Source organism: Acomys minous (assembly GCF_964271855.1).
Source record: "Acomys minous genome assembly, chromosome: 13".
Lineage (NCBI taxonomy): Eukaryota > Metazoa > Chordata > Mammalia > Rodentia > Muridae > Acomys > Acomys minous.
This window is the reverse complement of record NC_140495.1, coordinates 46,286,087-46,309,510: the sequence shown is the minus strand read 5'-3', so window position 1 is coordinate 46,309,510 and position 23,424 is coordinate 46,286,087. Positions and strand designations below refer to the sequence as shown.

General features: G+C 41.7%; 1 protein-coding gene across 7 annotated transcripts in view; it reads left to right on the top strand.

Annotated features, from left to right (window-relative positions):
* WDR72 (WD repeat domain 72) overlaps positions 1 to 23,424 on the top strand; it is a 177,114-nt gene that overhangs the window by 14,730 nt on the left and 138,960 nt on the right. For 5 of the 7 annotated variants that reach the window (XM_084752884.1, XM_084752886.1, XM_084752889.1 and 2 more), the window contains 8 exons: positions 6,576 to 6,755; positions 12,059 to 12,165; positions 16,157 to 16,235; positions 17,724 to 17,898; positions 18,634 to 18,710; positions 19,639 to 19,758; positions 20,788 to 20,933; positions 21,317 to 21,413. In XM_084752884.1, coding sequence (XP_084609010.1) covers positions 6,603 to 6,755; positions 12,059 to 12,165; positions 16,157 to 16,235; positions 17,724 to 17,898; positions 18,634 to 18,710; positions 19,639 to 19,758; positions 20,788 to 20,933; positions 21,317 to 21,413 — 954 coding nt within the window. In that variant the 5' untranslated portion in view covers positions 6,576 to 6,602. Of the gene's footprint in view, positions 1 to 2,299; positions 2,357 to 6,575; positions 6,756 to 12,058; positions 12,166 to 16,156; positions 16,236 to 17,723; positions 17,899 to 18,633; positions 18,711 to 19,638; positions 19,759 to 20,787; positions 20,934 to 21,316; positions 21,414 to 23,424 lie in introns of all 7 variants that reach the window. The other 2 variants (XM_084752885.1, XM_084752887.1) reach the window with 2 other exon arrangements.

Sequence of the window (23,424 nt, the reverse complement as noted above, 5' to 3'; positions counted from 1 at the left end):
TAGGTGGTTGTGAGCTGACCCAGAATTGGGTCATCTGAAAAAGAGCAAGTGCCCTTAACTGCTATGCCGTGTTTCTAAGCCCCAACACCCACATTTTAGAGCCCCTCCCTCACTGTCTAGATTGAATATCATCACTGAAGAAATACTTAGTGAATGTCACGTCTGTCGAGCAGGGTGCTAGGGTGAGGGTAGGGTAGTGGCTCACTGCTCCCAGGGTGTTTCCTACGTGATGGCAGAGACCAGCTTGGAAGCCTTTCAGTATGTTTTAGTTGCAGTCAATCTGAGTCCTTGCTGAACTCCTGCAGCTCTCGTCAGCTGTCAGCATAACCACACGACGAGGAGGAGGCTGGATTCTAAGGGGCAGGAAGGTCTTCCCAAATCTGCCATGGCGTTTTTTTAAAATGACTCCCACCCCTGGTCATGTCTTCCTCTAGTTAGTGCTTTCCATCCCTTGGAAACACAGCTTAGAAAGTTTTCATTTATTCCCCAACCCTGCCCCCACCTTTTCCAGGTGATGTGTGGCAGGCACGCTGCCGGGAAGCTGCTCCCCCTCTGTATCAGGTTAGAGATCTACTGCTGGAATCCAGACAGCAGCTCTGCAGATCTGGCTGTAAAGATAGGCATGCCTCCATCTGCAGGAGTCATCTGATAGGCGAATTCTGGATACCAAGCCACTTCTACTACTTGTTAAAAAGACATGCTCAAAAAGGGGCAGAGTCATGATGATCTCACTGCACAGGGCTGAAGCCGAGATAGACACAGTAGACAAGAAGAGTGAAAGCCTGTTCCCTGACTTGGTGGGTTTTCATTCCCAGAAGACGATAGGAGGAGAAAATACAGGAAGGTACGGGGCAGGTTTCTAAGCAGGACCAACATGGGTAAAGGAGTAAAGGGCGGACCTGGGGACTCCTAGCCTCATGCCCCTTTCAGCCTGAAGGGATGGAGCTGATTTTAGTTAGGTAGTAAGTCAGTAGTCCATCTGTTAGTCCATCTGTTCATCCATCCATTCATCCATCCATCCACCCATCCATCCGTTTTTCCTTTCTGCATGGTGTGGTCCCTTGGCTTTTCTTGAGGTTCTGTTATTTGTCTGTAACACGGACTGTGCTCCAGTCTCCTGGATGACCACCAGCATCCCCATCACAGGACTTTTCGTAGAAACTAAAGAGAGTCACAATTCATAATTTGCCTGGTTTAAAACCGTTTACAGACAACAGTCTCAGAATCTTCTCTAATTCAAGAGCAAAATGCACAGTTCCCTTCTAGCTCGCCCCACTCTGTACCTGTAGGATAATTAGGCACAGTGTTCCCATCCACATGATAGGGATGTGCTGCCAAGTGCAAATCATTAAAGTGCCTGGTTTCAGCCAGTTATGTACACCTATCCTGGAAGCTCCCCTCCTCCCCCCACTCCCCAAGGACTATGTAGCTTTTGTTCTCCCTAAGTAAAGTTGAGCTAGCTCCCTGAAGTGGTTCCTGGAGTGGTCATTCCTTGCCTTGCTCAGGGCCTTCCAAGCTCTGTGCCTCTCTCCTTCTGCTCCTCTGGCCTTTGTGGGCTGGTGGCCAACAGCACCCCAGAGAAGAAGAAGAGACAGAGAGAGAGAGAGAGAGAGAGAGAGAGAGAGAGAGAGAGAGAGAGAGAGAGAGAGAGAGACTGTAACTATGGGCTTATTCATTTCCGTTGATAATTCTGTCCATCTGCTATGACCATCTTGGAGACCTCCCTGAGAAAAATAAAACATGATATCTAAGTAATTTACAGTCAAGCATTTGAGACGTTGTTATCTGAGAGTCGCTTAGGACTGAAGTTTTGTATATATTTCCTTGTTTACAATCTTGTTCCATATCTATTCTGATCATGTCAAAGGACAGTGACTACATTATTTATATAAGTTATATTGCATAATGCCAAACCCAAGGATACACTTGCTAATGTGAATAAAGATGGGAAAGGAGGCAAATTTATTTACCCTTTAAAAAGTCAGTCATATCATCCTGTGCCTCTTTTTTAATACCTGCTTTTGTTTGTTCATTTGTTTTGTTCTGTTGTTGTTTTACACAGAAACATGTGTTTCAAACTCATGATTTAGAATTTATTAAAGGATAAGTATGTGTCCATAGCTATCTCATCTCCCCCCCCACCAAATCACTAGGCATTCAAATTAGAGATATACTCATTGTAAGCTGAGGGCTGTGTTTTAAACTTGGCTTGACTTAATTGTTCGAAACAGAACAGGCAACCTTCTTGGGTACATCAGAGAAACTTGATTATAGGGAGTTTACATTTTTTTTTTCACAGACTATTCTCAAATTGCTGTGGTATGTACCTAAGAAGATTGGTACCCAAAGAATAAAGGTTGGTTTATTAGAACTGAGTAGATGAAACCATTGCCTCATGTATATTAGATCTTGGACTTGACTCTGGTACTTAAAGGTTTTCTTTAATCAGGGTTTTCCTGCGATGTATAAAGTACCTCAAACAACAGCTTAAGACTTATTAGGAGCCTCTCACATATTGATAGAAACATTTCAACTTTATGGAGTCACTTAAATTCTATTTTTATTTTTCATGGGGTTTTTGTTTTGTTCTGTGTTTTGAGACAGGGTTTCTCTGTGTAGCCTTGACTGTCCTGGACTGGCTTTGTAGACCAGGCTGGCCTCGAACTCACAAAGATCTGCTTGCCTCCACCTCTCTGAGTGCTGAGATTAAAGGTGTGTGCCACTGCACTCACATCCAGCTCAAAATAGAAACTTGACTGCAAATAATTGAAAGTCACAACCAACCTGCATTCCTTCTGTCGGATGAGGTGCAGTTCTTTTAGCTTGTGAGCTGTAAAGTGGGCTGCCATTTTACTCAAGACAGTGTATGTACGTGCTGGCAATATTCAGCAGTAGAATAAGTAATGTTCTAGCGAAGCATTAGGGTTTGGTTCCCGGCACCCACGTCACACAGCTCACAACCTCCTGTAACTGCAGATCCAGGAGATTGACACACTCTTCTGGACTCATGTGCACACACCCACACAGGACGCACGCAAAAACACATGATTAAAAATAAAGTACATTTCAAAATATAAACGATGTAGGCTGATCCTATATGTTTTCACTCATGAACATGTGTTTATTAGTCCTGCAACATTACAGCTCCACTTCCCTGATGTATCTAGCGCCCTGAGATAGTATATGATATATAGTTTAGATAGCTTATTCTTTTTATCAGTGATTACAGGCAACTCAACTCAACTGTGTTTAGTTCATAGATTAGTATTACTTTTTCTAATAGTGTATGGTTTTCTCTATATTGTTTTCTTTGGAATTCTTTGTGTCTATTTAGCTTTTCCTGCACATAAAATTGTACTTTTGATATTTAAGTTGCTATTTTTCATTCTTCTTTTTATTTATTTATTTTAAACAATTTTTTAAATCTTTTTAAAATTATTTATTTATTTATTTGTTTATTATGTATACAGTGTTCTGCCTGCATGTATGCCTGCCCACCAGAAGAGGGCACCAGATCTCATTATAGATGGTTGTAAGCCGCCATGTGGTTGCTGGGAATTGAACTCAGGACCTTTGGAAGAGCAGACAGTGCTTTTAACCTCTGAGCCATCTCTCCAGCCCCCTCTTCTTCTGTTTAAATATATGCTTTTAAGGCTAAAATATTCCATCTAGTAGGAAAATCTAAATTTGGCAGGTCTCATTATACAAGTCTTGTTTTAGGGCCTTGGTAATATCTAATTGTGATGTTTTTCTTGGTTGGTCAAGGACCATTTAAAACATATTGTTTCTATTATAAATATTTATAGGGGAAATACATTGTTTGTGTATGTGTGGTAAGGGTATTAGAGGAAACATAATTTAAAATTTTTTTTAAAGTTCTGGCTGAATGCAGTGGAACATGCCTGTAATCTCAGCATTCAGGGTGTCAGAGGCAGGCAGATCTCTGTGAGTTTGAGGCCAGCCTGGTTTATAAAGTGAGTCTAGGACAGCCAAGGCTACGCAGAGAAGCCTGTCTTGAAAAATACTTGGACAAATATTTTTTCCTGTGTAATATTACCATTCTCTAGTAAATGGTATATTTAATAATTGCACAGTGGGTTCTTTTATTTCTGGTTGTGCCACATGTGGAAGCTTTTGTAAATTGGACATGTTCTGAGATAGCCTAATTAAGAAGCTTTGTCTTGGGGCTGGAGAGATGGTTTAGTGGCTTAGAGCACTGGCTGCTCTTTCAGATGACCCAGGCTCCGTTCCCCAGCACCTGCATGGTCTTTCTCAACCATCTGTAACTCTAACCTTAAGGGATCTAATGCTTTCTTCAACTGTGAACATGCTTCACCCTCATACATGATGCACGGGCATCCATGTAGACGAGATACTCACACACAAACTCATAAAAAGAATCTTTATATTTTTACTAGCAATTTCCTTCCATGTACTTTTACTGTACTTTCTGGGATGTTTGAATGCGAATTTACATTTAATTTTGCACTTTTCTCTTTCCTATGTTGCTTTTTTTCTTTTTTCTTTTCTTTTTTTTTTTTTTTTTTTTTTGCTCTTAGTTTTTTCTCTTCTATTTGATCCATTTTTTTTTTTAATTTTATCTCTCTACTGGTTTAGATGTTAACACATATTTGTTTCTTTGTGCACACTATCATAATTCCTACCATAATAAGATTTAATCAGTATCCTTTCCTTCAGAGTAAGTTAACATGGCTCTAGTTTCTCTTTCACGCTATGACCTAAATTTTATGTTTCCCCTCTAGTGTGTCAGTCAACATCCATCTTTACAACTATGTTAGTCCTATTTGTTTCCTGTCGCTGTGATAAACACCATGACGAAAAGCAATCTGAAGTGAAAAGCTATATACGTTTCATATTTCCAGGTCAGAATTTCATCATTGCAGGAAGCCATGGCAAGAACCTTGCTCAACCTTATGTCTTACACAACTCAGAACTACCCGCCTAGGGCTAGAACTGTCCCCCTGTGGGCGGCGCCCTCACACATCAATCAACAGTCAAGACACTTCCTCACAGACATACCCACCATCACGCTGATGCGGTCTAGCCTTCACTGTTTGTACCATTGCACCTATGGTCTCACGAATATGACGTAAGGATGCACACTGTCTCCTAGTGATCTGTATCCCCAAACCTTAAATGAAAGAGGGATGAGGGGATGGGGTGGGGGGAGGGGTAGGAGATTACTAAGTAGTTTAGGTCAGGCTTTAACTAGTATCCTCCTGCCTCAAGTTTTTGAGTCTTTTGGATTATAGGTTTATGTCACAAAGCCTGGCTTTTTGTTCTATGCTTTTTTTTTTTTTAGATTTTAATGCCCTTGTTATTGTAATAATTTCTAACAGTTTATTTATTCTTTTAATGGTTAATTTTAGGTTACTCATTATTAGTTCCCCAGGGTACCCTGGTTGCTCATGGCTTATTATTTTCATGGCTGTGTTGTAACTTTTTATTGTAAATTTATTTACCATTGTAATTATATTTCCATAAGAATTCTCTTCAGACTTAGTTTGTTACAGCGTCTTTCAGAGTTCTATCCCCAGCCCTGTAGGCAAACAAACAAAATCCAACTTTAGTGCAGTATATTGACATGTAAAATACTTTAATAAATATGTAGAAAATATATACATTGGACGCATGTTTTATTCCCTGTACAGACTCATATGCCCACCTAGCCAGAGTTAGTATAATGAACACATTTGCCATCTTCAACACTATCAACATTTGTGGCCTGTGGATTATTCATCAGCTAAGGCACCACACTGCCCTTGCAGAGGATCAGTGGGCAGTAACCAGCACCCTCATCAGACAGTTCACAGCCCCTGTAATGCTGGCTTCTAGGAATCTGATGCCCTCCTTTGTCGTCAAAGAGGCTGCACTCATATGCAGAGAAACACATGCATGCATATAACTGCAAATACAATAAACTTTAAATGAGAAAAAATGCTCTCCATGTTTCCTTTGGGGTCCTCACACTCTTCTGCTACTTCGTTCGATCCACATGGCCTCGCGGTCCTGCCGTCTGCTTCCAGCTGTCATCCACTAATTAGAACTTTCTAGTATCTTACCCAGAGGATCATACAGCATTATTCTTTGCAGTTACCTGATATTTTTAATAATAATTGTTTTGGGATCCACATAGTGCGAGTCAACCGGCCATTTATTTTGTTTAGGAATAGTACCCCATTGGGTAGATATGCCTCTGTTTATCTGGTTACCTATTAATTGACACTTGGCTTGTTTACAGTTTTTAGCTATTGTGAGTAAGGCAGTACATGTAGCTGTCTTCCTATAAACACATGTTTTTTCTTCTCCTATTGAGTGAGAGGTAGAGTGTATTGGTTGGGTCATGGAGTCAATATGTATCTGGCTTGTCAAGAAATGGCCTCAATGTCTTCCATCACAGGTTCTCAAATACAGTTCATCCAGAACTCACTACGTAGCCCAAGTCAACCTTGAACTTGTGTCACGGCTCCTCCCTCAGCTCTCTCCATTGCTGGAATGACAGATGTGAGTTTCCCCAAATTTCAGAAAGATAACTATATACATTTCTCCCCCAGTTTCTCTGTATCTGAGATTCACCCAGCATGAGGAGTGCTCTGCAGGCCGTGGCCCTCTGGGGAAGAAAAGCTCCTCCCCACAGCATCACCGCTATCATGATCACAGATGACCAGCAAACAATCGTGACTGGAAGCCAGGAGGGCCAGCTCTGCCTGTGGAGTCTCTCACCTGAACTGAAGGTGCGTAAAGGCCATAGGTATTAAAGCTGCAGCAGCCACTCTGCCTCTCAGGCCTACAGGACATGCGGGTGGAAAGGGTGTCCATTATAGGACAGATCAGGATGCTATGGAAAAATTATGAATAGTGTTAATCTCAGCTACCAGCTAAGTACTAGCCCCCTTTAAGCTGCATGGAGTTTTACTACTTTCTGTGCTGAATTATATGTGTAAGTAAGTGAACTATAGACATTTAGGATACTTCTCAAGAATAATGGTCCATTAATATAAACAAAAGGCACTCCTGACAGCTACTATTAACTAAATGAGTAATATCTTCATTATCTGGACATTTCTGATGGGTTAGGCATCTTGCTGTTCTTTGAGTCTCTGCTTTCCTGTGATTTTTTTTTTAACAGACCACATCAAAATCTCTACATTCAATTTACTGTTTGCCGTCCTCTGATTTCAGAACCTGACCTCACCTAGTATTGGACCCATCGATTAGCAATTAATTGTTTCTGTCCCAAGTCATAAACATTTAACATATTGGAATAGATATTTGCTTAACTCTAGCAGCCTCTAGACCCAATTTGAACAATTAAACTAATGATGTACTTAAAGTGTACTGCCCTCATTAAGAAGCCTTTTAAAGATCAAAACTATTTTCAGCCTTTAAAGTCTGTCACTTTTAAACCTAAATTAACAATTAATTGTAATTCTATTTTATGGTGTAATTAATTAACACCGCCCATCACTGGACCCTTATGCTGTAGGGCTGGCGAGAGCTGCACAGCAAGCCAGCTCAGCTCAGTGTTTATGAACACTTCTGAAGGGGGTGAGTAGCACTGCAGAAGACGTGCTTTAAAAACGGTGGTCATATATATCTGAAGATGTATGCATTCTATTAACGTTTAAACTCAGACTTCCAAATGGCCTTAAAATCTCTCACTAATCTTTTAAAATCCTTTTTTATTGTATTACTTTCTGGCTGAAGTGGCTGCCTAGCAATGCGTATCTCATTATGAACTTAAGTAATTTGAATTCCTAGTATCCTGTGGGTTTTTTTTCCTATATGTTTCTGATATTCGTTTAGTATTTGAGCATTCTGAGAACATATTAACAGTTAGCTGGATTGAGTTCATACTTGCTGGGGGACACATATGCTGCTGTCCCAGGAAATTGCAGTAACCAAGATGCAGGACTTGGCTAATTACACCACCTTATGAGGATCCTAAGTAGGCAGTAGGCAGTCATGTGGTGGGCACTTGGAAAGTTCTGTCATGTTCTTTTAGAAGCAAGTCATCTCCTTGGGGTTTGAGCAGTAGTTCTTAACAGGAGGATAATTTGCCTCCTAAGAGATATTTGGTGATATTTTCAGACACTTTTGGTTGTCAAAACAGGACTCAGGAGATGTCACTGACATTTAGTGGTTCCTGTTAATGTCTTAAAGTGCATGTGTTTATCTAGAACAAAGGCTTTTCCAACCAAAACCCAGTCATACAGGTACTGAAGGCCACAGCAGACGTGGGGTGAAATGAGACTCACATCAGCATGGTGGGAGGAACAGTCATTGTATTTAAGGTAACACCCTGATCCTTTGGGAAAGTGGAGTGTGCCTGCTGCTGGACCCAGGTATGGACTAGGGTCTAAGAGAGATGAGCTAGGAGAAGAGATAAGATTTGGCCATGGAGATGTTTTGGTGCCCAGGAGAAAGACTGTGTATCTTCTGGGCAAGCGGAGCCTCTGGAAAGATCTGATCTAGGGATGGCATGAGCCTTGTGTTCTGGATGTTGTGTATGGAAAAGTAGCCATGCAATAAAATATTGTGTAGCACAAATACAGTACTTTATGTCTCTGATTTTTGCCTGCTGTGTATCTCATATGAGTGGCATTACTCAGAACTTATCTTTTAATTCAGGGCTTATTTCATTAGTCCATGGCCATCAAGGCAGGGAGCATGGCAGGCAGGCATGCCACTGGAGCAGTAGCTAAGAGCTTACATCTAATCCACAGGCAGGAAACAGAAAGAGAGTGAGAGTGGGTCTGCCATGGACTTTTGAAACCTCAAAGCCCACCCCTCAGTAACATACCTCTGACAAAAGGCCACGCCTCCTTATCCTTCCTAAACAATTTCCCTAACTGAAGATCGAGCATTTAAACATGAGCCTATGAAGACCGTCTCATCCAAACCGTCTCAGAGAGGCAATGGTGATCGCCTCTGATATTTGCTCTGCTGTGGATTTTTCTTTGTGGGTAGAGTATTTGTGACGTGTCTGGAGTTGATGTGGCTTTTGGTCCATTGGGGGGAATGCCACTCACATGGTACTGCACCCAGTGTGGAGTCTAGGGACAAGGGGTATTGTTTTCTGAGTAGTGACCTTTGGAAATTTCTGGGAACAATGTAAAATTAGAATTTATTAAGTGATCTTAAGAAGATAGAAGACACTCTTAGCACAATTTTAATATGACAAGAGATCTTTTAAAATAATTCTGATTGTGGTAGAAATAAAGGAAACCATTCTATTAGATAGATACATTTGGTAACCAGCCATGTGTATGTTTATGTAGTTTGGACAAAAAAAAACCCCACTGATTATTGGTCCATGTAAAATATAGATATTTTATTATCCACAATACATTTTAAAATTATTTTTGGATTTATTACGTTTTTTCTTCATTTAAGGAAACATTATGCATTTTCTTTAAAAATGATTTTTTTTTATTTTTAAAATTATGTGTGTATGTCTGTGTCTATGCACACATGAGTATAGGTGCTCACAGAGGCCACTAGAGAATGTATGATCCCTTGAAACTTGGGTTACAAGTGGGGTCTGAGCCCATGTGGATGCTGCGAGACAAGTTTAGATCCTTCCCCAGGACTCTTAACTGCTGAGTCATCTCACCCCCATGTTTTCCACCTTATAGTTTTCATTTTCAAAATCCTTTTTACAAAATAGGAATATAATTCTTATTTCAGTCATGAGATAATAAAAGAATAAGGACGTAAGGCTACACATTAAAATGCTCATAGGGCAAATGACACACTGACACTGTAAATAAGCAGTTGGTTGTTTTCTTATATGTAGAAAAGTTTATTTTATCATTTTTGAGGAGGGGAGTCAAATTTGGTATTTTTAAAATTCAGGACTAATTTTAAAGGTAGTTTAAAGTTGGCGGCTAACGTAGAGTTCGGTATCAAGACAAGGCCACACCTACTGAAGTACCTGAGTGGAAAGTACAGGGTTCCTCAACCCATGCACAGGATCACCCGCCGCCATTTTGTGTTCTAGTATGATTTCTGTTGCTGTGATAAATAATGTGAAAAAAAAAAAACCCTTGGGGGAGAAACTGATTGTTTGGCTTATAATTCCAGATGACAGTTTGTTACAGATGAAAATTGGGGCAGGAACTCAAGGCAGGAACTCAATCAGAGGCCATAGAGGAATACTGCTTATTGCCTTGTTTCCCATGGCTTGCTACTTGCTTTTTCATTTAGCCCAAGCCTTCCTACCTAGGGGCAGTATCATCCACAGTGGACTGGGCCCTACTACCTCAATTGTCAAAAAAAAAAAAAAAAAAAAAAAAAAAAGGTCAGTTTGATCTATGCAATTCTTCGGTTGAGGTTCCCTCTTCCCAGATGATTATAGGTTTGTGTCAAGTTAACAAGTGACACTAACTATGCCATGCTGTCACCCTGGAGTGGGGTACTGGGCACAGCAATGAATTGAGACCTTATGATTAATGACCCCCATGCTTCACATTATAGTTAATTTCTCCTTGGTGCCCCTGATGGACATTCTATGGGCTTATGTGAACTGACATATGATCACAATTTGTCTTGTGATACAGAATTATTCCATTGTTCTACATGACCCTTGTGTAAAAGTATGAGATTCTTAATCTCATGGATGTGGGCACCAATGTAAAAGTATCCTTTATTCACCTGAGATAATTGTAGTCTCTGAGGCTTAGCGCTGAATATTCTCACCCTTTCTAGTCTTTCTAAACTCTGCCTGGCTGGTTCAATTCAGCTGTTCTGGCTCTGACTCCTCTCCAAGATGACTGATTCAAACTGGCTTTGCTGGACCTCAGACTAATTTACTCTGCTTGGCCTCACACTGACTTTGGCCTCTTCTGGATCCTTCTCATTCTCTGGCTCATTCTGTTGTTTCCTGTGTCTGGCTTGTTCTCTCTCTGCAGCCTGTCCTTGTGTAACTGTCCTGGTAGACCGGCCTCCCCCATTCCCTGTTCTGTGCTGCTCTCTTTTAAATTACCTCTCCCCTCTCTGTGTTATGAGCTGTGGGCGTATCCCATTCTGCCAACTCTTTCTCTGATTGGCCACTTTGTCTGCCTCTCAGTTAGACATCAAAGGGGTGCTTCCTTCTACAAACTAGCTTTACCCTCACTGTTTGGCACAAACGGAGTGGACTAAGGGTGTGTCTGCATTCCAGCCAGACCGCACAGACCTAGAAAGTCTTTGGATGTGATCAGAGCAGCCATGTTGCTGGATTAAAATTCTTCTACAATGTCCTGTCCTCCCAAGCCCTTGATGGGTACCAGCTTTTTTTTTTTTACATCCCTAGTTCTGCCTTGTCTCAAATGTCACAGAGTTGGAGTCATACAGCAGTAGGCTTTTCAGGATGGCTTCTTTCAGCTAAGCAACACACATAGCTTTCTACTGGTCTGGCAGCTTAGCTGCTCATTTCTTTTCTCATCGTTTTCCTACAGTCCTGTAGCTTATGTTCTACCGAGGGGCAGCTTGGTTGTGTTTCCATCTTTAGTAATCCTGAGCAAGACCACTACAAATGTGCATAGGTTTTTTATGTGGATGCTGCTTTTCAGTTTGTGTGGGAGAATACCAACGAATCATTCCTGGGTTGTGCATGACCTTCAGCGTGGGGTCCTCCTGCTTTACTGCTGGAGTTACAGTCGTTCAATACCACACCCTGGATGAAATCTTTGCTTCTCCAGCCTGGGATCATGGTGGAACTTCTGTGGGTGAGAAGCACCCACACTGACTTATATGTATTCAAAGCTGAAATGTTGAGGAACTGGTCTGATGCTCATCTGAATCTCAGGATGGAAGCCAGCACATACCTTCATCTCTTTGGATTTTGATGTGCTGTGTATCAGTTTTCCTGAAACTTGTACACACACACACACACACACACACACACACACACACACACACACAAAACTTAGCATACAAAATTTCCTAATCAGAACATGAAAATAGTATTGATGATGATGATGATTATTATTATTGTTAATTATTATCCCTAGAAGTTGAAAGTTGTTCAAAAACTTCATTTCAACATTTTCAGATTTCAGCTAAAGAACTTCTTTTTGGCCACTCGGCTTCAGTGACATGTTTGGCAAGAGCAAGAGACTTCTCCAAACAGCCTTATGTTGTGAGTGCTGCTGAGAATGGGTGAGTGACATGTGGCCACGTTTAGCTCCATCTCCGTCATCTTCCTTTGTAGCTAAGAGGGTGGCGGGTGAGTGGAGGGGAGATGGACCTGTGGGTGCAGCGCTTGTACCCAAATGTGAGCGCTGGGTTTGCTTCCTAGCGACCATGATAAAAGCTATAGCCCACAGCTGAGGAGTGAGACGGGAGATCCTGAGGCTGCTGTCAATCCACTCTGGCCAAACTGATGAGCTCCAGACTTCGTGAGAGACCAGGAGAGAGTGTAATCTAGAAAAACACCCAATGTTGACTTCTGGCCTTCAGAGATTTCATGCCAGCTGTGGTACTGAAGACCTGTAGCTCTAACACTCAAGAGGCTGACAGGAAGACCACATGTTGACTGTCAACCTTAACCCAGGAAATTATATTCACGTCTATTATCCCAAAGTGGTTGAAACATAATCCACACAAAAACTTAGATGCAGTTGTACACCCACTTTCCATTTCTCTCTCTCTCTCTCTCTCTCTCTCTCTCTCTCTCTCTCTCTCTCTCTCTGTGTGTGTGTGTGTGTGTGTGTGTGTGTGTGTGTATACACATAGAAAGTCATTCAAAACAAAGTGGAGAGTGATTGAGGAAAATGCCCAATGTAGGCCTCTGTCCTCCACACATGCAAAGTGAAGGCACAACATAAGATAGTTGAACTAAATTTGGGTAAAATATTATTTTGATTATCTGATAGGATCAAGCTTTACAGCTGCATTGCAATGATTGCCAGAAAATCAGAAAAAAGTTGACATCATGGAAAACTATAAAAGAAAATGAGGTTGGAAAAATGGTTGTAAAAATAGATCATGTAAATGTTATTTTAAAAGGAAAATGGATGGGAAAGATTTATCAGGTATACCAAATAAGGTTGATGTGGTAGTATTAAAATTTTATATTAATAAACATACAGACTTAGTGCAAATTGGTTAGTTACATTTTAAAACAAAAAGTCTTGGTATTCGTAGAGAGGATTTCCATCTGTTAAGAGAAATTCTCACCAGTGGTTTTTTTATTATTTTATTTTAATTTTATATTAATAAACATACAGAGTTAATGCAACATGGCTAGTTACATTATAAAGCAAGAAGTCTTGGTATTGGTAGAGAGGATGTCCATCTGTTAAGAGAAGTTTTCATCAGTGGGTGAGAAGTAGGTAAGTATTAGGACTCAGGACAGAGATTCTGCCAGAGATGGCTCAGAGGTTAAGAACATTAGCTTCTCTTCCAGAGGTCCTGAGTTCAATTCCCAGAAACCATAGGGTGGCTCACAACCATCTATAATGAGATCTGGTGCCCTCTTCTGGTATGCAGGTGTACGTGCAGGCAGAACACTATATACATAATAAATAAATACATCTTAAAAAAAAAAAAAGACTAAGTGCATCTTAGAGGTACCTGCCGAGGCTCAGTGCAGATTTCTGGGCCTTAATCCAAAGATATGAGTTCACAGCGGTGACCTTGGGTCCTGTAACCTACATTTCTAGTACAGTCTGAGGCTAGCCTTCTGTTCAGACACCCTAGAGACTGTATTTGAAGTCTCCTGTGCCCATTTAGGGACAGCTGGGGAAGTGTGAGGGAGGCTGAGTTGGGAATCTTACAGTGTGGACAAACCATTCATTGACAGAGGACCAATCAGGGAAGAAGGTGTTTTCATGAGGCTTGTGAACTCCCAAACACTGTACAGATAGAAACAGCTGTCATCAGGTGGCTAGGAGAATAGGAGCTCACCAAGCACAGAGATAGCAATAAAAAAAAATTGAGAGAAGATAACTTTTAGAGACAGAGTAGGAAACAAGACAAGACAGTCCAGATCTGGGGGGCTGGAGAGATAGCTTAGAGGTTAAAAGCATTGGCTGCTCTTCCAAAGGTCCTGAGTTCAATTCCCAGCAGCTACATGGTGGCTCACAACCATCTATAATGGGATCTGGTGCCCTCTTCTGGCCAGCATGCATTGCATGCAGGTAGAACATATATATATATATATATATATGAGAGAGAGAGAGAGAGAGAGAGAGAGAGAGATATGTCGGCTCAGCAGTGAAGAACACTTACTGCTCTTCTGGAGGACTCAAGTTCAGATCCTAGCACCCACATGAAGGTTCGCAACTGCCTGTAAACCCAAATCCACAGGACCCGATATCCTCCTTTGGCCTCTATGGGAATTACACTCATATGTGCATACACGTTAACCCTATCTGACACACACATACCCATAAATAAAAATAGGATAAATCTTTAAAAACTGATTACTAGAGATACCAGCTTAAAATTAACTTACTCAAAACATAACAGCTTACCAAAAGTTTTTTTTTAAACCACACATGGCATTATCTAATAACAGCCACGGAGTGAGGATTGCTGGGGTCACTTTTTTAAAAAGTACTTTGAGATGTTTGTTGATTTGAGGAGGGGTCAGAAACTACAGTGCTAAACTATGTTACTGTGTTATTTTTATGCTGTTGACTACTTAGAATTCAGTTTTTTCACCTTTGATTTTTATATTTTTCACTTCCCTTTCAGATATATTGTTAGTTGTTTTATTTCTTGGATATATATATATCCATATATATATATGGTTTAAATTTTTGTCTTTTCTTCCTTGTTATTTTTCTCCTCCATGCACACAAATGCACAGTCATATGTGTTTGTGACATCCACATTTTCCTCCCTGCTGTGTAGAATTACATGCACTTTCAGGTTATCTTGAAAACTCTTTGGGATGCAGTTAGTTAAGAACAGAGGGAAGGTCAACGGATATTTTCTTCTCGTTCTAGGGCACACCCACCCTCCCTGCCTCAAACTGCAGGCATTTTGGGATGAGCATCCTTTGTTGTGCAGACTTGCTCACTGCCAGGTGCCTGCTGTTCCTCTGCTCTCCACCCACCAGATGTCAGCAGCGTGTTCCCAGTGCCAACAAGGTTGTCCCTGGGAAGTGGTCCATAGTAGGGGAAAAAAAATCAACCCAGTTTCAGAGTCAGTGGTTTAGAATATTGACTCCTAGTGTTTTATTAGAAAGTCAGCCCCCCCACAACCCGTGAAATTCATGCAATATTTAACATGATTAGTCTGTAATTTTTAATTTTACCTCAACTTCAACATTTCTCATAGTACCCATAAAGTTTGTTTTTCGTGTGTGTGTGTGTGTGTGTGTGTGTGTGTGTTTGTGTGTTGTCTGCTTTGAAATTTCCAAAACCAAAGAATATTTTACAATGCTGATTTGATTGTCTTTAGTCTTCTGAACAGAAATCACTTAGGTTTAAATTATTTTACCTGGTGCATTTCGTAGCTTCATTGTACAGACTGTGTCTATGTCTTTATAAAATGCATTAAAACAAGTAAGAGGATACCTAAAAAATAAAACCGGGGGATTTCCAAATATTACGTGTTAGGATTTGTTTATTTCAGTGGGGAAAAGATCAAAGAAAGAAATTGGATCAATGATAGGCCAAATTTGGCCTCTTGGTGGTGCTGTTTATTTTCAAGAGAGAGAGAGGGAGGGGGGGATGGTGGAGAGGAGAGCAGGATGGAGGGAGGGAGGGAAAAAGTGAGAGATCTTGCATACACAGATATGGTGTGTTATCCTTCCCAGAATATGTAGTTTAAACTCAGTGAAATAAACCGTTTTTGAATGATGCTATTTCCATAGAGAGACCTGAAGAAAACATGGTACTGTCCCTCTTGAAGGCCACAATGGCTGAATTCCCACAATTTTTGTCAGCCAGGGTAGCCCTAAAGCAAAGCTTGCAGGCTGTAGGCAGGGTGTCATTACCCAAACAAAATGATACAGCTACGGTGCGCCAACCCTGCTAATGACCACAGCATTTTCTTGCTCAGCAATCTGTAACAAAAAGCCACATGAACGATCAGGTTGCGCCTAAGTGCATCACTAAAGAAAAACTTGGAGGCACAAAAATTATTCTAGCCAATTGTGTGGAAATGGCACAGAATAATACAGCGTTCTCTGTTGTAGGGAGATGTGCCTGTGGAACGTGAGCAGTGGGCAGTGCATGGAGAAGGTCACCCTTCTGTACAGGCACACTGCTATTTGTGTAAGTCTGGCACATAGTATTTTCTATCTGAGCACTTAATATCTTTGGAGAATAGTCTCTTCTCAAACGTTCTTCCTTTCTTCATGATGAAAAATGCTACCAGTAATTGTCTGTTATTTTGGCTTTCCTCTCAATCCAAAGATATTGTTCAACAACAGTTGTTCCTGGTTATTTTATTTTTGTATCTTATCTTTAAAAATAATTGTTAGAGCCTGGCGTGGTGGCACATGCCTTTAATCCCAGCACTCGGGAGGCAGAGGCAGGTGGATTGATGTGAGTTCAAGGCCAGCTTGGTCTACAAAGTAAGTCCAGGACAGCCAGGGCTACACAGAAAAACCCTGTTTTGAAAAAAAAAATGGTTTTTATGTTGTTTCACATTTCCTAAGTGACACAAAACATCCACTAATACAATGAAAAATTTGACTTTAACGATGTGCTAAAACACAATTTTTTTTCTGGGTCTGGAGTTTGGCAGTTAAATCTGGTTCAGGAGTTAAGAGCATTTATTACTCTTCCAGAGGACCTGAATTTGGTTCCCATCATACAAAACCTTCTCTAACAACAGCTCCAGGGGGCGCTGTGCCCACTGCCAGCCTTGGCAGGCAGCGCGCTGATGTGCCCATACCCTGCCCCCCACTCATGCACACACGCCCATAATTAAAAGAACAGCTAAGCCTGTGCCACATTTTAAAATTGCAACTAGCTCTTTTTGTGGATTTCTTGATTTCGGCTATTTCCTTTTTATTTGCCAAAGGAAGAGAGACCTCGTTATAATTTCTACAATCACTTTTCAGTTCAAAGCCTTTTTATTTCCCCTGGTGTTGGAGGTTGAAACCAGGGCCTCACCTGAACCATACCTCCTGATTTTTAGGGTAGCTTTTGGATTTTGAGGGGGCAGATTATGAATAAAGGGGGTCATTTCACCACCCATACGTCTTCCTACTTTCCCCATTGTTTTGTGCTGCTGGTGCCTCTCCTATAGTAACCCTCAGCCACTGTTCCCTCTTCTCCTGGACCAGAGCCCAGTTCCACGACTCAGGGGAGGTAGAATGTCTATAGAACCCGGCCTTTAATAGAAAACACTTCCAAAATTTATTTGGTAAAGAATATCTCCCCAATCTTCTGGAAACGCTTTCATTCTTACCGGTTTTTATCCGTGCTGCTGGGGTAGAGAGGCCAGGTTGTTCTTCTGTAGCTCCGAGTAACACTGCAGGAATAGTATACCCGTCACTGTCCCATGATTCATACTATTTCTTTTTAAGAGGTCTCTACTTTCTCCTGGGGGGGATGGGATGGAGGTTGAAGCTAAGCTGAAAAATCAACATGGGAAGAGTGTGGGGTTACTTCAGGGAGCCTGAGGTGTTACCTAGTTCAGAGGTTTCCTTGAGTAGAGGATGACTAGAATTCAGCTGAGAGGTCTTTACACAGCTAGAATGGTGCCGATGCTACCCGTCTTTGAGGTGCTGTCCTTGGAATTCCGTCCTGTAGTACTACCACTGCTCCTTCCGGATGACGGGCGAGGGCTGGCTGCTGTGCTGTGGGGAGTACCAAGACGTCCTCATCCTTGACGCTGGCACCCTGGCTGTCCTGCACGCATTCTCCTCGCTGCGGTCCCCCGATTGGATGAAATGCATGTGCGTCGTTCACTCTGTGAGAGTTCAAGGTAATGGTGGGTGCCTCGGGACTCTAAGGCTGGGCAGCAGCTGGTGAGGTGAGGTGAACGCTGTTGCTGCTCACCATGTCCTGGAGGCAGCTCTTGAAGCCTTGCCAGGGAAAACCCAGATCCCCTCTACCAGTGGGTCAAGTTATTAGGAGCTAGCAAGGTGTGAAGACAAGAGAAAGAGAATCTGTTTCTATGTGGTGGTTCTCAGTTCTGCTTGGGGTAGTTGGGCTGTTTGTCCTGTCCTGTCTTTTCCTTTTCCTTCTCCCTAGTGCCTTGCCCTTCCTTTTCTTTTTCTTTCCTTGTTTTTCTTTTCCCATGTGTGTGTGTGCCTGTGTGTGTGTGTGTGTGTGTGTGTGTGTGTGTGTGTGTGTGCATGTGCATAGGGGTGTGTGTGCATGCGTGTGTGTGTGTGTGTGTGTGTGTGTGTGTGTGTGTGTGTGTAGCAGAACACCATTTCTGGATATACTACTGAAATTCAGTTTCTGCAGTGGGTACTACCTGAGTAAAGCGGGAACTTATTCTACATTCCTGTCTGCTATGGGTTCAACTTGACCAGTGCCTGATAGGAGCCACAGCTCTTCTTTTAGCTGTATTCTACACACACACACACACACACACACACACACACACACACACACACGGAGTTAGAACAAGGAATGAAATCATTCCTTTAAGCCAACAAAAATCCAGGTCCACCAGCTGACAGCTCATAGTCGACCTTTCTTCTTTTCGTAGAAGATTCTCTCTTGGTTGTGTCTGTGACCGGCGAGCTCAAAGTCTGGGACCTCTCCTCCTCCATCAACAGCGTTCAGGTTGGCTTGGAAACCACTCGTTTTTCCATTATTTCAATCACCAGTCATTGAGAATTTCAAACGATGAGGGTGATGCACGTTCACAGTTGAAGGTTTAAGCGATATATTTCCAGGGGTGGGCACTGAGCAGTTGAATTGTATTCTTTCATCCATGACCCCATGCATAATGTAAATAGATTTATTTACACACACACACACACACACACACACACACACACACACACACACACACAGTAGGGAAAGGAAAATATTATATTTTTAATTTTTTAAAATGATAGACATTGTTGTGGGAGCTGTAACAGACAGATGCAGCGGGTGGGGGGTCACTTTCCTGGGGATGCTGGCATACACATGTGCTTCCTAGTCTCAGACTAGAGTCAAAGTAACAGACTAGAGCGGAAGCACAGTGTGAGTTAGGCTGACTACCCAGTCTGAGGCAATTCCCTCTTGTGTTGTGTGCCACTCTTTGGGAGCACCCACGCCACCCAGCACTATCAGGAGCTGACATTAGGTTTTGCTGCGCTGTGTTGGCTATGCCTGTCTCTTCTCAAGGAGCTTGTCTCGCTACCTTTTGGTTTTAGTGACTATGGGGTTGGGTTTTGTTGTTGATGATGATGTTTTTATTTTTTCCCTTTTGTGCACCTCCCCTTTCTTCTCTGTCTGAAAGCCAGTGATTTGATGGTCTCAGCGCTCATCATGGTCCCTCATAGAATAGGTTTTGGTTGATTATCAATAATCAGTCCTTGATTTCTACTCACAGCTTCTTTGCGAAGTAATGTTTAAGACAAGACGCTGGGAAGAAGGAACCTTGGATACTTTCCCCTGTACAAAGTAGGAAGGGCATGTGTCAAGCCATCTGAGGAGGAACATGTCTTCTGCTTATGTGTACAATTCCTCAAATTTATATTAATTTTTTTTCCTTTTGAAGGAAAAGCAGGATGTCTATGAGAAAGAATCGAAGTTTCTTGGCTCCCCGAACTGCCAGATGATACGATTTTGTACATATACAGAGAGACTCCTGTTGGTGGTATTTTCTAAGTGTTGGAAGGTATTTAAAAGCACCAGTGATGTACAAATGCAATGCCATTTTTGTTGAGTCAGATAATGACAATACATTGTAAATATTGAGAAAAACCCTTTGAGTAATAACATGAAGGCATGAAATGATTAGCCGTTTGTGTCTCTTATGTTTTATGTTTTATGCCTCTTATTATTTTGTATAACACAGATATGGTATATGGACCATTAAATTCTATTTTTATCAACCACAAATCATGGTAATAATGAAAATAGTTTCTGAGGGCTGAGACGGCTGAGTAGTTAAGAGCTCTGGCTGTTCTTGTAGAGGACCAGGTTCTGTTCATGGCAGCTCACAAATGCCTGCGCTCCCTTACCAAGATACCTAGTGTTCTCCTCTAGGCTCCTCAGGGACTCGTGCACCATGATGCATACATGCAAACACTCATACACATAAAACAAAAATGAATTACTAAAAAAAGGAAATGACTCTTCAAATTAAACAATGTCTGTATTATTTTCCTTTCAGGAAGCTAATACCACATAGATGGATCATATTTCTGGATTTGTTTTTTCTTTTGTGTCACTGCCATGCTTTTAGGGAATGTTCAGTCCTTTCTTGTGACTATATTCAGTGATGATCCAATGGGCAGGCATCTTTATTTTCTTTAATGCTTCTCTTAGTTGCTATCGGAAGTCTACCTGGTTTGTACTGTACTGATATGTTGTTACCAAAGATTAAAATATGCAAGCTAGCTAAAGATTTCTGGTACACAAACATCTTATGTATATGGAAGTTTTAAGTTCTATGCTGGGACTACTCATGTGGAAAGAAGAAAACTATTTTAAGATGTAGGATTTGGGCTCCCAGGCTTAACAGATACAAGGTGGAATGGGCCAGCTAGAGACCTTCATCCACTGCATCCTACTCAGTAGGCTGTTGCCTTGCTGCCATCATCATCATCACCCCCCACAGTCTTGATAAGCATATTTCAAAGCTAATCCTACTGACAGACTCCCTCTCCAGCCTTTACTAAGGCACATTTGCACTGCCTTGCAGGTTTATGACTATTGTGACTTTTCCCTTCTGTGGACTGAAGTTAGTAGGGACGGACAGTTCTTCGCTGGGGGAGAGGTGCTTGCCGCACACCGGATCCTTGTTTGGACAGAAGACGGTCACAGTTATATCTATCAGCTGCCGAACAGGTGGGCTCAGATGGGAGCGGCATTCAGAACATTCAGGTAGAAAATGAACTTGGGGAGGTTTATTATGGAAAAGCCTCCGCGTGCAGCCCCTGATCAAAACCCAGAACAAAACAACTTTGGCACTGGAAGATTTCCTCTGGGCTTGCACGGCGCTCTGCCTTTGTACAGCACAGCAGGGATGAAGGCATGAGATTAGCCGCGTAGAACTTGTACAGCTGGCGCAGGGCTTTCAAAAAGTCACTCGTAATTATTAACCCAACAATTTATAACTAGAGTTTAGAAACTTGAATGGTGCCATCCGGCTTTTGAAAGTGGAAGGGGGGAGGAGGCAAATAAAGGGCCCTACATTTCTAAATTTTGCTTATAATTTCCCCCCCACGTAGTGGGCTTTCCAAATGCATATGCCCTGCCGACGGAGGAGTTCTTAAGGACACTATCTACCCTCACTTACTGTGCTTCACTTCAGTGGAGGAAAATAAGGTAAGACAAGAAAAGCAGCCTCAGATCAGCTTCTTGTTTTGTAATAGACTCAGCCTTGCAAAAAATAAAATCAAAGCATCGGATCAAGTTGTTAATGAGAAAACCAACTTTGAGTATTAATGGCTCCTGAAGAGAAAATGTCACCCTTAAGTATAGTTGATTGATACAGCAATGCCTGTTTATTATAGGGAAAGTGTAAGTGTGGAAGAAAATAAATATTAAAATTCTGATTTCACCACCATAAAAATTGACTGTTTGCCTACTGTAGCTGGGAATATTTCAATTGTGGAAAAGTTGTAAAAAAAAAAAAATAGTATGAATAACACTTACTTGTCCTTTACCTAGATGTGCTGATTATTGGAATTTTATTTTATGCATTCTCTCATACATATGCACACACATCCCATGTTTTCACTTGAGTCTGTTCCACAGCTCAGTCTTAACATTTTAATATACCTGCTCCAATTGTGAAACTTCACGGAATGGTTTTTATACTTGAAAAAGAAACCCTGCCTATACATCTGGCTCATTTTCACATGTACTTAGCTATTCTTAGGAGAAAATATCTTCTTCAAACAAGTATAATTAAGGTTTCTGGCAGATGATTGAGAATATAATTGTGAGCTTTCTACGTGGCTTAACTATACCTTTGACAGTTAACCACATCTGAAATCTAAGGAACTGTTTTATTCCAGGCGTGTTATTCAAAAAATGATTTCTGACCTGTAGAATCAGTCATCAGTTAATTATCCAAGAAAAGGTACTTCATAAGGAGGGAGGGCTTTAGCTCCGGTGACACATGAAGCATGAAATGATGCGGCTGTGTACACAAGGATAGGATGCTTTGCTTAATTAGGGGGCAGAGCTCTCGGAAGCCCCATAGCCATGATGCCCCTTGAACGTTTTCTTGCAAAAATGTGGTTAAAAAAAGATCTCTCGGCCAAAACTGAGCCCCCTGCCCCAGGTGCTTCTGGGACAGAAAAAAAAAAGCCCCTTAGCATTGCAGTGTGCACCGGGACATTTCTACAATCCTTCATGGACAGCAGTGAAGCCTTGTTCCAAAGCAGTGCTGTGGCTCACCCAGAAAGGCATTTTCACTATTCTGAAGAGCCTGCTGTTTGCTCTCTTTTGGCTTCACAGTGAATTTTTTACCAACACAGCTTTCCACGGAAGCCAGCCGTCACTCGGGAATTTCTACCCTAACAAGCAAACATCAAAGCTATATAAAACCACTGCTATAAAATTGGAAAGTTGGGGCTGGAGAGATGGCTCAGCAGTTAAGAGCACTGGCTGCTCTTCCGGAGGACCTGAGTTCAATTCTCTGCACCCACGTGGTGGCTCACAATATCTGTAGCTTCAATTATAAAGGACTTGCTGTCCTCTTCTAGGTTTCGCCAGCACTGCACACAGTTGGTACCCAGATACATATGCAGGCAAACGTTCATACATGTCAATTAAATAACTTTTTAAAATGGGAAGCTTTCTAGCACAAAATGAACCACAAAAAGGCTCATTTCCCAATGATTCTTCTTTAGATACCCATGTTTCTCTGCCCCTCAGCCCACAGTTTAAGTGGAAGAAATACACTGAGGCTAGTGAACTATAAATGGAATAATCTAGTTGTAGGAATTTGATCATCGTAAACCTAGAACAAAAGTCTTCTGTAACAGCGCGGCATTGGCTAGTTTGGAGCCCTACCATGAAATGACATCTGCCCACTTCAGCACCACTGAGAGTTCCCATTGCTTCCCACTGTGAGCCTGTCTGCTGATGGGTTTGTCTGTCTCCTGGAGGGGACCCCTGGCACTCTGCAAGTCTCAGCTGAAACGGAAGAAGGCTGCAGGTCCAAGGTGGGCATGTACACACAAACTGAGACTGATGGTGGTGGGGAGAGCTGACTTGTATTTCAGCGTTATCATTTACAAAGATATAAAACACCTCGTGACTTCGGCTGCCACCAGGAGGCCGTTTTCAAACTGACATTCAGGGAGAGATTAAGTGTAAGGTTTTA